Below are 12,764 nucleotides of genomic sequence, written 5' to 3' on the forward strand. Positions count from 1 at the left end.
GCTCAGGAGGGAGCGTTGGGGTCTGTAGCCTCACCCATGAGAAGCCCGGCCGCCCTTTGGGGCAGGGCCACCTCGGCCTCCCTCCCCGTCCTGTTGCCCTTCGTCGAGCTGCTGCCGCCGACTCCTGCTCGGCCTCCTACCGGTGCATTCCCCCTGACGCCATTACTCCGCAGCTCCGCCCCGCGGCTGGCCCGGGAGAATGACGTTCCTGTCGCCGAGCCACTCAACGAGCAGGAGCGGCGGCAGTAGCCAATGGGTGGGAGCGGGGGCGGAGCCGCGGCCGGGCGCATGCGCCGGCGCGGGGTGGTGGGAGTGCTGGCACGTGTGTCGGCGGGCCCGGTGCGGGCGGAGGGTGCCCGGCGCCATGGGGCGGAAGCTGGACCCCACCAGGAAGGAGAAGCGCGGCCCCGGGCGCAAGGCCCGCAAGCAGCGGGGGGCTGAGGTGGAGCTGGCCCGCTTCCTGCCGCCAGGTAAGCCCGGCCCGGGCCGGCCCGGCCTGGTGCCGCCTCGCGGCGCTCTGTGCCGCCAGAGCGGGCCGCCTGACCGCGGCGTGTCTTTCCTCAGAGCCCGAGACCGGCAAGAAGAAGCTCTCCAGCCACGGGCGGAAGAGGTGAGGGCGGCCCGGCGGGGCGGGGGGCGCGGGGACGGCCGCGACGGGACTGACCGCCGCTTCTTCTCCCGATCCAGGGCTGCGAAGAGGCGACTGGGAGCGGGCGGCGCCGCGGCGGGGAGGAGGCCGCTCGGAGGAGGGCGAGAGGCGGCAGGTGAGTGCTGGGTCGGGCCTGGCAGCCCCTCTGCCCTGCTGCCCCCCGGGGTGCCCCACCGCCCCCCCACCGACCGGCTCGGCCTCCTTTTTGTGGTACGGGACAGGCGGCATTTCATTATTTTAAACTTTTTTTTCCTAATTTCTGCTCCCTGCCGTACCAGGCGGCAGTGCTGTCTGAAGAGCAAACAGGTAAAAGGTATTGAAACACGTTGACAGTGAGGTTATTGCAGGCAGGTTGGGCAGCTGAGGCCTTTATACTTGCTACATTACATTCTGCATAGCCTCAGAAGCTGTTGTGGTAGGAAGAAGAAAGGAGAAACAAAGATTTGGGAAGGAGAGTACTATAATATGTCTAGAGTGAATACCACAAGGATTTTGTAGCTGTGTTTTTTATGGCGATTCTAGTTAGGTTTCTTTAAAGTTTCATCAGGAAAGAGGTGAGAACACGCTCTTGTTTATGATTGAGAAAACTGATGTGGAGAGCAAGTAGTCCCATCTCTTGGACAAGCAGTTCTGGACTAGGCTGAAGACCTGTTTTGTATAACAACTGAAAAAAAACAGTACAGCTGCTTTTGAAAATAGTGTCTAATTTTTGACCACTTCTTCTGTCTGTAGTTGAGGAACAGGTATCCCCACAGAAGGAGAAACATGTTGTAAAGGCAGCAGGACAAACCCCTCGTGGCCGCTCTGGCTTCAGTGATGGCAATTCAAAATGGCTGGCTCCAGCTAAAGCCAAGAAAATCCCATCTAAAGGAAACAACATGGAGTTATCCAGCGATGGTGAGGTGGAAGAGGGCAACTGGGAGATGGAGGAAGAGGATGGGAGCAGCGAGGAGATGGTAGATGACTATGGTGCCTCTTCAGAAGAAGAAGAAGAAGAGGTAGGAGGTTTTTGCCCTTAATTACGTAAGAAATACTTGATTTTGCTGGCTGAAAGGACCCAGCAGGCCTGGGGAAAAAGAGTGACTTTACTGGGGGTGGATGGTGAGGTGGGATAGAGCTTCCACCTTCTTCCTATATCAGAAGCACAATTTCGAGTTTAGCAACTGATCCCAGTGATTTGGTGCTTTTGTTTGTTGTCCTTTTAAAACAGAGCAGATAAATTTCCCAGATGGTGGGGAGTAAAGGGGCACCTGGGGGTGTTGTTTGATTAAATTTTTTTGTCTTTCTTTAGTTGCTGCCTATTGAAAAAGCTGCCCTGAAGCAGAAGCCTGACAGGTGAGGATTTTAGAACATCGCTAGTCTGCAGAGTCATTCCTGGTTAGAAGAGAAGCCTGTGTTGTTAATTATTCTGTCTTCTCTGGCATCTAAGAAATGGTAGTTGTGAACTGTCTGTATGATACTGTTCTTGTGTAAAACACCCAGCCTGTTCTTCATCCTTAGGGGAGGCTTCAGTGAGGATGATAGTGAAGAGGAGGAGGAGGAAGCAGCAGAGGAGGCAAGCAGGCAGAAAGCGGGACAGAAGGAAGAAGAGGGCCCAGATCTGCAGATCAACCTGGATATAGATGAACAATTTAAACTGCCAACTAATGAACAGATTGAGAGGGAGGATATCCTTTTTATCTGTGACATCCATAAGCTGTATGCATGCAGCAGCACAGGGGCTGGATATGGCTAGAGAACTTCATTTGGACTTTTATCATAAGTATTGCTTATCAACAGTGTATTGTGCATGACAAGGTATTTTTAGATGAGCTGCCCTAATAGATAGCATACAATGCTGCGCTTCTGTACAGCAGTTAGGAAATCTGTTATGCACTTGGAGCCTGCCCCAATTTCCTTTCTAGTCCCAAATGCGTGTGGATGTCTTATCACGTATTTCATTCCTCTGTACCCTGATTTTCCTGGTAGGTGTTTGTCTAAACCGTTCCAAGAGCCTCTGATGACAGCAATTCTGGTATCCAAAGTGCTTGGTCTTGGGTGATTAACCAAAATCCCGCCCCCAGTACAATTTAATCCTGCCTCTTCTTGTTCTCCTCTCTACCCCTTAGTTGCTTTTGGGGAACTTTTAGTCTGCTTTCTGATACAGGTAATGTCTTCAGTATTGATAGAGGGTTTTTTTGACATCTTTTTTCCCAGGTTTTTTCTGTTTACCTGAAGTAACTAACCAAGTTATTTTAAATATCTCATAGTTTCTGCCTTGTGAACCTTTTTGTCCAGCTCCATCCTTTGAATGCCCCCCTCTGCTGAGCTCTGATGAAAGCATACTCCAATGAGGCTTGTCTGGTGCGGGTGCTGTTGTGTCACAGGAGTCCTGCATGATTGATTGTGCTCGGAAAGAGCCTGTGTGCGAATTTCTTGGCTGCTTTTAATTCCTTAATGGTCTTTCTACCTGCTGAACCACCTGACCTGCACATCATTCACCAGCGCATCAAGGGCAACATGGAGGTGCTGCAGGACTTTGCGGTGAAGCGGGAGGAAGGACGCACGCGAAAGGAGTACCTTGCATTGTTGCGCCGGGACATGGCTGCCTACTATTCCTACAGTGATTTCTTGCTCACGAAGCTCATGGACATCTTCCCACTCCCTGAGGTAAGCTCTTGCCCTGTCCATGTCTTTGCTGACTCATGAGGATTTGGTTGCCTCTCTGGGTCTTTGTTTTTATCTCTGTTCTCTGTCCCTTCTTTCATCCAGCTGATAAACTTCCTGGAAGCCAATGAGGTTCCGCGCCCTGTGACCATTCGCACCAACACACTCAAGACACGGCGACGGGACCTGGCACAGGTGAGCGGGAACCTGTGGTTGCCTCTTGCACTACTTATCATCTGGGGCAGGTTGTCTCAGTCCCATCTCCTTGTCTTGCAGGCTCTAATCAACCGTGGTGTGAATCTTGACCCCTTGGGGAAGTGGTCAAAAACAGGACTTGTTATTTATGACTCCTCTGTGCCCATTGGTGAGATCACCCTTGCTGTTATAGGGCTGAGCTGACCTGCTCTTGGTGGCTCCCTTTCTTTCATGTGTCATCATCTTTTGTTCTGCTTTCCCTGCCCAGGTGCCACCCCTGAGTATCTGGCTGGGCACTACATGCTGCAAGGTGCCTCCAGTCTCCTCCCTGTCATGGCTCTGGCTCCACAGGAGAACGAACGCATCCTGGATATGTGCTGTGCCCCAGGAGGCAAAACCAGCTACATAGGTACCAGCCTGGAGCCATGGGTGGGAGGCTCAGGAGCGATGTTCTGGGAAGTGCTGAGTTTCCACTGGCTGTACAGAAAGGGGGAACAGAGGGGGACTGACCTTGGGGAAAGGAGCTGGGTGGCTGTCCCTACAAGCAAAAGCATAGGAGGTTTTCAGCCCCTTGCTGGTGTGTTTTACCTTCTGACAGCTCAGCTTATGAAGAACACGGGTATGATCTTGGCCAATGACAGCAATGCCGAGAGGCTACGTAGTGTGGTAGGGAACTTGCACCGGCTGGGGGTCACCAACACCATAGTGAGTAACTGCGATGGACGCCAGTTCCCCAAGGTATGTTTGTGCTGGGTCACCAGGGCATTCTTACCTAGAGGTGCTGTGCTGAACCTTTAGTGAAGCTGTGTTCTCCAGAGCCACTTGTCACAGGGAGGATGAGCAGAGCTGCTGGGGAGAGTTTGTTATTTGATATGGTGACAGGAGGGTGGACAGGGAGTAGTGAGGGATCTTTCCTGCCTTCCCGATCCTCTGGTTCCCCTTGTTTTGATCTTGTTCTCAGTCTTCATCTGTGAGCATAATTCCAAATATATATCTGCCTGTAGGTGCTTGGAGGGTTCGACCGTGTCCTGCTTGATGCTCCTTGTAGTGGAACAGGTGTCATTTCCAAGGATCCTGCTGTCAAAACCAACAAGGTAAGTGATGAGTGGGGACACAAGGTGGGGAATCAAGTATGAGTCAAGAGGAAGGACTTTAGGGCAGCTTTATTCTTGAGAGATGCCTGTAATACGGACTCTGATTTTTTTGTTCTCTTTCCTATTCATAATGTTGTACCAGAGCTAGTTTATTTGAGCTTAGTTCTGCAGAAGACTCCAGAATCTTCTGTATCATTTGTGCTTTTCTCTCCTGTCATCCCTTTACCCACAACAGAGGCCTAGGGTGCTTCTCTGTGCCTCTGGCATCCTAACCTATTGTTTTCTTTCAGGATGAGAAAGACATCCTGCGCTGTGCTCACCTGCAGAAGGAGCTGATTCTTAGTGCTATAGATTCGGTCAATGCTGCCTCAGAGACAGGGGGCTACATTGTCTACTGCACTTGTTCCATCATGGTAGGTCCCTTTCATGCTCTGCTGTGGTCATCCCCTGCTCAGGGGACTGGTGAGCTTCATATCCTAATGCTTAGTCTCTGGCAGGTGGAGGAGAATGAGTGGGTTGTGGATTATGCCCTGAAGAAACGCAATGTTCGTTTGGTGGCCACAGGCTTGGACTTTGGCAAGGAAGGCTTCACCAGGTGTGTGCCAGGTCCCAAGCTGCACAGGTGACTTGGTGGGCCGTTTTGAGTAGAGGCATTTTATCACTTCTCTCCCCACTTTGTTCTCCAGGTTCAAGGAACGTCGCTTCCACCCCTCCCTCAAGTCTACACGGCGTTTCTATCCCCACACACACAATATGGATGGGTTCTTCATTGCCAAGTTCAAGAAATTCTCTAATGCCATTCCCCAGGCACAAAAAGGTAACCTAGTGCTGGAGCTCAGCTGAGCTGCCTGGACCTGCTCTCATGTGCTGCTTCCCCGGCAGAAGTCTTGTGGGTTCTTCTTACAGCACTTTTCTCTCTCGTTTTAGATGAAGAGCCTGCTGTGGAAGCAGCAACTCCATCCACTGTCCCTGATACTGTCCCAGAGCCTCAGCCAAAAAAGAAGAAAGTTGAGGGATCAAAAGTTGACAAGGAGCAGAAGCTGCCACAGCCTGCTTTGAAGAAGAGACATTCATTGCAGGCACAGAAGAGGCCCTTGAAGGCTAGCCGGCCTTCTCCCAAAATGATGCGTTCTCAAGTCCCTACCAGGAAGAAGCACAAAGTGAAATTGAATGGACAGTGAGAGGAACTGTTTTTCCACATTTTGGTCCCCTCCTTGGAGAGCAAAGGCCAGGTGCTGCTGCAGCTGCGCATGTACCACTGTGAACTGCTCTTTGCAGATCATCTCTGCAGCTCTCAGTGCCCTGCAACAGTGATGGCCCCGTTTGCTGCTTCCCCTCCGCATCAAGGACTGATGCGCTGACCCATTAAAAGTTTTATACTCTTGTACAAGTCTGGTTCTTCCACTCCCATCCAATGTTCTGGCATTTCTGGTGGCTGTTCTTGCGCTCTGCAATGTGGATGTTTGTTGAAGAAGCAGCGGGAGCTGAAATCCTGGCTGCCTGGATGGGGGCTGTATTGTGTGGTGCCTGCCAGCAGAGCACTTCAGCAGGGCAGTGCTGGAGCTCCTAGGCCAGTGCTCTGCAGGCCCCTATTTCTGATTGTCACTGTGTGCTAATCCAGGTCACTCTTGTCATTGTCCCTGTTTCACCCTTGTGCTGCTCTCTTGGTTCTTGGCCTCCCAGACTGCAGCAGAGGTTGCTGCTGGTCCTGGAGCTGTATGATCACCTTTTTTTTTCCTTTTTTGTTCACCTAGATGTGGTTGCTTTTTCTTGAGACATAACAAGCAGTGTTCTGGGCTTTTTCTATTTTAAGTGTTAGCCCAAGGTCACTTTCCCTTATCACTGTGAGTTGATATTCTCTTATTTGGTTATACTCTCCAGTGAATAAATATTTTTCTGGAGATAATTCATTAGTGAGCTTTCTACCAAGTGTGCTCTACAGCTTCTGTTCCACCACAGTGTGTGTGGAGCTGGGTGTGTAACAGACCTGAGGTGTAACTCTTTTCTGTGTAATTGCCATGTGTCTTAGCTCACAAGAAGCTTTCCATTGATTCATTTTCCTCACCAAGCTTTGGGTTTGTGGCAGAACTTGAGCTATTCCAGTGTTTGCTATTAAGGACAGCTGAATGCAGTGGACTGTAGGATCTAGGGAGTCCTTTCTGTCCTGGTCTGCTACATGTGAGGCTGCTGCCTTCCCAGGCTCAGCAAGTGTCGAGGCTGAGTGTGAACTCCAGAACTCCCTCAGACACAGGCACAGATGCCAGAGATGCAACCAGATGCAGACTAATGAGCAAAAAACGAAGAAAATGCTGTGGCAGGTGCCTAGGAAAACACAAACAGCAGTTGCAAAACATGAATGGCAAAATAGATCAAATTCTATTCTTGCTCCCTGTCCCATCAGACCTGCAGTGTGCTTGTCGGTTGCATACGTGCACTTTCATGAATAACTGCTGTCTTGTCCTCAGACTTGTGTTCTGTCCAGAGGCTCTCAGACCTCTTTTCCTACTTAGGGCTTGCCAGGCTTGCAGTTGCAAGCAGATCACAAATGTGTGTGCGTGCAGAGGAAATGGCTGGGATTAGTTTAATACCAGGCCGAGACAGATGGTGATAATCAGGTGAAGGGCTCAGCCAGACAGGCACACTGACCAACAGCCGGTCCCTGTGCCTGGCCCTGTCTATTTATTCCTCCTTTCCACTTCCTGTGCTCTCTTCTCCCTGATCTAGTCTGTTGCCTCCTTTTCCCCTTCTTTAATTCTTCCCCTAAACATCCTGTAGCAAGTCTTACTCCCATAATCTTCCTTAAAACATTGCATGATAAACTTTACACACTCCCACAATTCCCCTCAAGCGTCCTGCAATAAATTCGCTCTTTCCTATGAAGCCCGCAATAATTTTGCTTTCTTATCAGTTGTGAAGTTTCTGCCTGAAACTCTTTGAGGTTGCACTTGAGTGGTTCCTGTAGTCATTCAATCTGTCAGTGCCTCAGGAGTCCTGGTCTTTGTTACAGCCTGTGTTATCATCTGCTTTTTAGGGCTTATGTATCTATCTGTTTAATTTATTATAACTCTGGTTATAAATAAAGACTTTTTTTGTGTTCAATAGCCATTAGCCAAATATCCTTATAGTTGAAAATTACTTTTTCCTCATACTTCCCAGTGAATTAGGACAAGGAGGAGCCTCTGTATGTGACTGTCTTACTCCAGGTTTGTGTGGTGAGGTCTCTGGGTTGCCTAACATACAGGATCAGAGGGAAGTTTTCTGGGGTCATTCAGAAAAATTAAATAAGTGCTAGGTGCTATTAGGAAAGGAACTATTAGATAGCAAAATTCAATAAAATTATTGCCTCCCTCTATAAAATTGCCTCCCTGTACATGCACTTCAATACTGCATTTCTAGTGCCCTCCATCTGAATAAGGGTTGTAAAACTGGGAAACGTTCAGGGACGACAGATACAACTAAAGTTACAGAAGGGTTTCTGTGAGAGGAACAGCTAGAGTCTAGCTCTCTTCAAGCCTGTAAAAGAGACCATGGGGAAAGAAGTGATATAATGGTATATAATGGTGTGTAAAACTGTTTGTGGCATCGATATGAATGGAAAATAACTGCTTGCTCATTCCCAATAAACAGGAAAACCCCAAACCCTAAATGCACCAAAGGCAAAGGTAGCTGTGAAACTCCTTTCTGCAGGGCATGGTGGATGCTCGAAGCTCATGCAGGTTGAAAACCCAGCTGTATGCACAAGGAAAAAACTTGTTTTGTAAGGGCTGGTAAACCCAACAGGCTCAGAAGATCTGTGAGCTGTGAACTGCAAGAGGCTGGAAGAGCACTGTGAGGAGGAATTCCTGCTCACGTGCCCTGGTCACAGACCCCTCTGTCCTCATCATGCACTGGAAAATGAGTTCTGGGCTTAGATGGACCATCGGTCAGACCCAGCTTAGGAGGTGGCTGCTGCATTGGCCCTTAATTCTTCCAAGGTGAGCCATGAGCTCTGCCTAGCACCTCATATCCCTCAGCTGCGTCCTCACTGTACAAGGCTTGCACTGCTTGTGGCAACACCAGCTTCCAGGTAGGCTGAGCCCTGCCTCTGCTCCTCCAGCCTTATTGCTGTTCCAGTCCTAGCAGATTTCCTCAGGAGTGATGAAATGCAAGATTTTAGGATAAATCTTAAACCTGGAGCCACATGCTAATCTTCCACCTATGGGGTGACTTGTATCTAGAAGGGCCTTTACCTCTGGCAAGCCATAAGCTTGTCATTTCAGGAGTGATTGCTGACCTGTCCCGCTTTGATGTTGCCGCCTATCGAGGTTCCTACACTAGTGTTTAGTCTCAGCTTGATAACCAGTTTATCTTGATAAGCCTAGTGGCAGGGATAGAAAGTTCTTGGTCACAATGCCAATGTCTGGTTCCTAGTGGATCTGCAAATTATATCAGTCCCCTCTGCAAGGTGGGAACAGATGCTGCTTTAACCATGTGAGTCAAACTTTTCTTTCTTACCAAACATCATCCCACTCACTTGGCTTGCCTGCAAACCTTTTGTTGTAAGTGGGGAGAGACAGAGGAAACTTTCAGCTCTTTTAGGCGGTTCACTCTTCTTTTGCTCTTTATTTCAGCCATTGCAGTTATCACTGCTCAGAGATAGTGTTGAGTGTGACGTTGAAATGCTGCAGCGGAGCTTTGGGGACAGTACTGGGTGTGCAGCAGCTGAGGATGAAGGGTGGTGGCTTCCCTCTGTGTTCTGGTACGAGGCTCCTGGTCACACTAGACCTGTGTTTGCAGCTGCCTTCTTACTCTGGGAATCTTCTGTTACCTGAAAGCTGAGACTTTGAGAAAATGTAAGTACTGGAGCAGCTTTCAGTACCTTTCTTTAATGTGTTTGAATCATGGAATAGTTTGGGTTGGAAGGGACCTTCAAAGGTCATCTAGTCCAGCCCCCTGCAATGAGCAGGGACATATTCAACTAGATAAGGTTGCTCAGAGCCCCATTCAGCCTGGGCTGGAATGTCTCCAGGGATGGGGCATCTACCACCTCTCTGGGCAACGTGCCAGTGTTTCACCACCATCATTGTAAAAAATTTCTTCCTCACGTCTACCCTGAATCTCCCCTGCTTTAGTTTAAAATCATTACCCCTTGTTCTATTGCAACAGGCCCTGCTAAGAAGCCTGTCCCTATCCTTCTTACAGGCCCCTTTTAAGTACTGAAAGGCCACAATAAGGTCTCCCTGTAGCCTTCTCTTCTCCAGGCTCAACAACCCTAACTCTCTCAGCCTTACATTATCTGAATATCTGAAAGGCAGAGCAAAGCAAGAACTGAGGCAAAGCAGGGGTTGAAAGCAGATCTGAGGAGTAAAAATGCCATAATAAATAAAAAGATGGTTGAGAGAAATTGGTGTAATATGTTGTGATACCTGTTCCACTGTGCTGGGCACAAATGTTACCCGGGTGGCATTTAATAACTTGGAGGGGAAAAAAAATGGGTAAGCAATTCTGTAATAGAATTGCCACATGGTGTAAAGTTATTTTAGACTAAACAAGGCCAGAAGTGTGCAAAACAAACCAGGTGTGTGGAAGAGGTGAGGATCTGTGTTAATGACTGCTGGCACAGTGGGAGAAATATCATGCACACAGTAAGATCTTGAATTAGATATAGTTTCTTCAAACCGTTCTTCCCAAACAGAGAGGAATGAGTCTATCAGAGAATCCTTATCAGGATGCAATTAGGATGGCCAGCTGGCAGCTCCTACCAGCCGAGCTCTAGAGTGCTTCCAGCTCACCTCTGCAAAGTGGGAGGGAGAGGCAGGGGTAGGGTGCTGCGCTGCTGCACCCTTGGCGTGGCAGAGGAAGGAAACCGAAGACTTCTGGGGACAATAGTGCATAATGGAAAGAGAAGAGACTCCAATACGAGTCAGTCACTAATTCCAGTGATGTCATATGCTGTAATGTCTGCTCCGTGCTGGGTTGTGTTGTCTCATGTCAGGGTCTTTTCCGCAGCCTGTGGTTGTGTTGTCCCATGTCAGGCTGTATACAGAGGAAGGGACTGAAGTCCTGCACTGCACACTTCAGGGTCTTGGGTATAAAATTTAAATCCTTGAGTACACACTCTGTTGCACATCATCCCATAGATATATATGCTTTTGTAGGGGTTGAGTCCACAAATGACCATGCTCCCGCAAGTACGTTTTGCTCCTCCAAGCTGTCCATCCCCACTAGGGAGGGTGTGGAGAGCCCCCAAAGAGGATGTCTGCAAGTCCTACCTGCCTGTTGCAGTCAATGGGGAATTGCCAAGTAAGGTCAGTTAGGTCCCTGGCTCCTGGCTGTAGTACCTAGAACTGCTTTCACACATGTGACCTGGCTACAAATCTCCCTCCTGGACTGGTGTTTAGGGGTTTTGTAAAAGAAAATCCATTGCCTCCTTTATTGTTACATAGGGATATTTTTGTGCATTGGTTAGTGTGGTGATCACCGAGCCTCTCTTGGCAGCTGCTCCATTGTGCCAGTTTCTCCCCATTTGCATCCAAATGTAGGCAGCTAACTCTGGGCTGCCAGCTTAGCAAAGCAGCAAGGTGCCCAAAAGTTGTGTGTTCATTGCAGCACCTGCCTCTGTGAAGAGGAGCAATTTTATGGGTTGGTTTTAGCAAAGCATCCTGCAAGATGGAAGACTTAGAGAGTTTACACTGAAATGTTCCAGCAGTGTGGTGCAAGGGAGAAGGTAGCACTGGGGTACTCAGACAGAAGAAAAGCAGGGAGGTGGGTCACACTAATGTGACCTATGCCTTAAAAAAAGATCCTCGAAGAAAACTGTGGAGCCAATTTGAACAGGTTTCACCTATGACACACCTTTGCAAGGAAGATCCATTAGCTAGTAAGAGGTTCTGTGATCTGGGAGGAGTTGAGCATCAAACTTGCAATGGATGTTAAAACTAGGCAAGGTTCATTATTTTGACAGGTGGTTGGCCACCTGGGGAATCTGGCTTGATATGAAGGGTAATGGTAGAGGCTCTGTCTCTTCTTACTGTGCTGTCAGTAACTGGAGACACAGTCCCACACAGGTACCTGACCTGAGCTACAGAAATCTGATAAGATTCCCTCTCAGCCTTCTCCAGGCTGAATAGACCCAGCTCTCTCAGTCTCTCCTCATAAGAAAGATGCTTTAAGCCCCTAATCATCTTCACAGCCTGCCGCTGAACTCCCTCCCAGCGAGTATCCCAAGCAAGGGAAGATAGGGGGAATAAAGAAAAGGCTCCACGCTGTCCTGTCATCTCCAGGAGACAGCAGGAGTGTTAGCAGGAAGAGGCACTGCAGGTCTGTAGCCCAGCCTGCTGTTGTAAGCAGGACTGTCACTAGGTCACATCACTGTGGCTTTGTGTAGCTAAGTTCGAGAACCACCAAGGATGGAGATCCCCACCACCTGCTCCAGTGCTGCGCTGGCCTCCTGGTGAAAAAGCTTGTCCTGATGGATGGCAATGTCTTCCTCCACTGGCATTTCATTAATCAGCTCTGCTTGCCAACTTTCCCCAGCAGGACAGAAGCAGGCCAAGCAGAGCTTAAGGAAGGGCTTGCCCCATGGTTTTTGTATTGCACTCTCCCGTGCTCCCCGCTGGCTGCATACGGCAGCAGATCACCCGCTGCCTGACCCTGCTTGCCTGCCTGCAATAGGAGGGGATTGCAAACAGGTGGGAGTAAAATCAGGGGTATGCAAGCGGGGAGGATGCTGGTAGGAAACACGGGTTGCTGTGCGTGCAATAGCATGGGGGGAAGGTGAAGGGATGTGGCAACAAGCAGGAGGGAGTAAGTGACAATTTCCAGAGCATGTGCTGGGAGGTCCGGAGCTGCCACCACTGCTTCAAAGCAACCTTCTAGACCAGGATCTCTCTTGTCCATCTGTCCTTCCCTTTTCCCTGACTGTTGATTTGGTAGTAATGCTGCTGGGAGCATGGCTCCTTACCAGCTGCTGTTTCAGCAAGGGTTTTTGCAGCCCCTCCTGCAGCCCCTGTGAGAAAAGCCTTTGTGCCCTCCTCTCCCTTGACAAAAGCACTGTTTGACATGGCTTGGCCTCTCTGCTCAGAGGCAGAGCAAGGTAATAGCCACTTAAGAAGACGAAAAAACATTAAAAAGGAGGTGACAGGAAAAGGAAAACTAACTCAATTGCCCACTCTAAGCCCATATAGGAGGGACTGAAATCC

General features: G+C 49.3%; 1 protein-coding gene across 1 annotated transcript; it reads left to right on the forward strand.

The window, feature by feature from the left end:
• The first annotated feature begins 269 nt into the window (after window positions 1-269).
• Window positions 270-5,968, forward strand: NOP2 (NOP2 nucleolar protein). Its single transcript, XM_080348246.1, has 16 exons — window positions 270-470; window positions 565-610; window positions 688-764; window positions 1,382-1,647; window positions 1,941-1,984; window positions 2,150-2,316; window positions 3,099-3,298; window positions 3,401-3,490; window positions 3,572-3,659; window positions 3,759-3,899; window positions 4,089-4,228; window positions 4,495-4,584; window positions 4,875-4,997; window positions 5,082-5,179; window positions 5,271-5,401; window positions 5,512-5,968. The coding sequence occupies exons 1-16, from the start codon at window positions 365-367 to the stop codon at window positions 5,763-5,765; spliced, it is 2,061 nt and encodes a 686-aa protein (XP_080204372.1). The 5' UTR covers window positions 270-364; the 3' UTR covers window positions 5,766-5,968.
• Window positions 5,969-12,764: the final 6,796 nt, after the last annotated feature.

Source organism: Nesoenas mayeri (assembly GCF_963082525.1).
Source record: "Nesoenas mayeri genome assembly, chromosome: 1".
NCBI lineage: Eukaryota > Metazoa > Chordata > Aves > Columbiformes > Columbidae > Nesoenas > Nesoenas mayeri.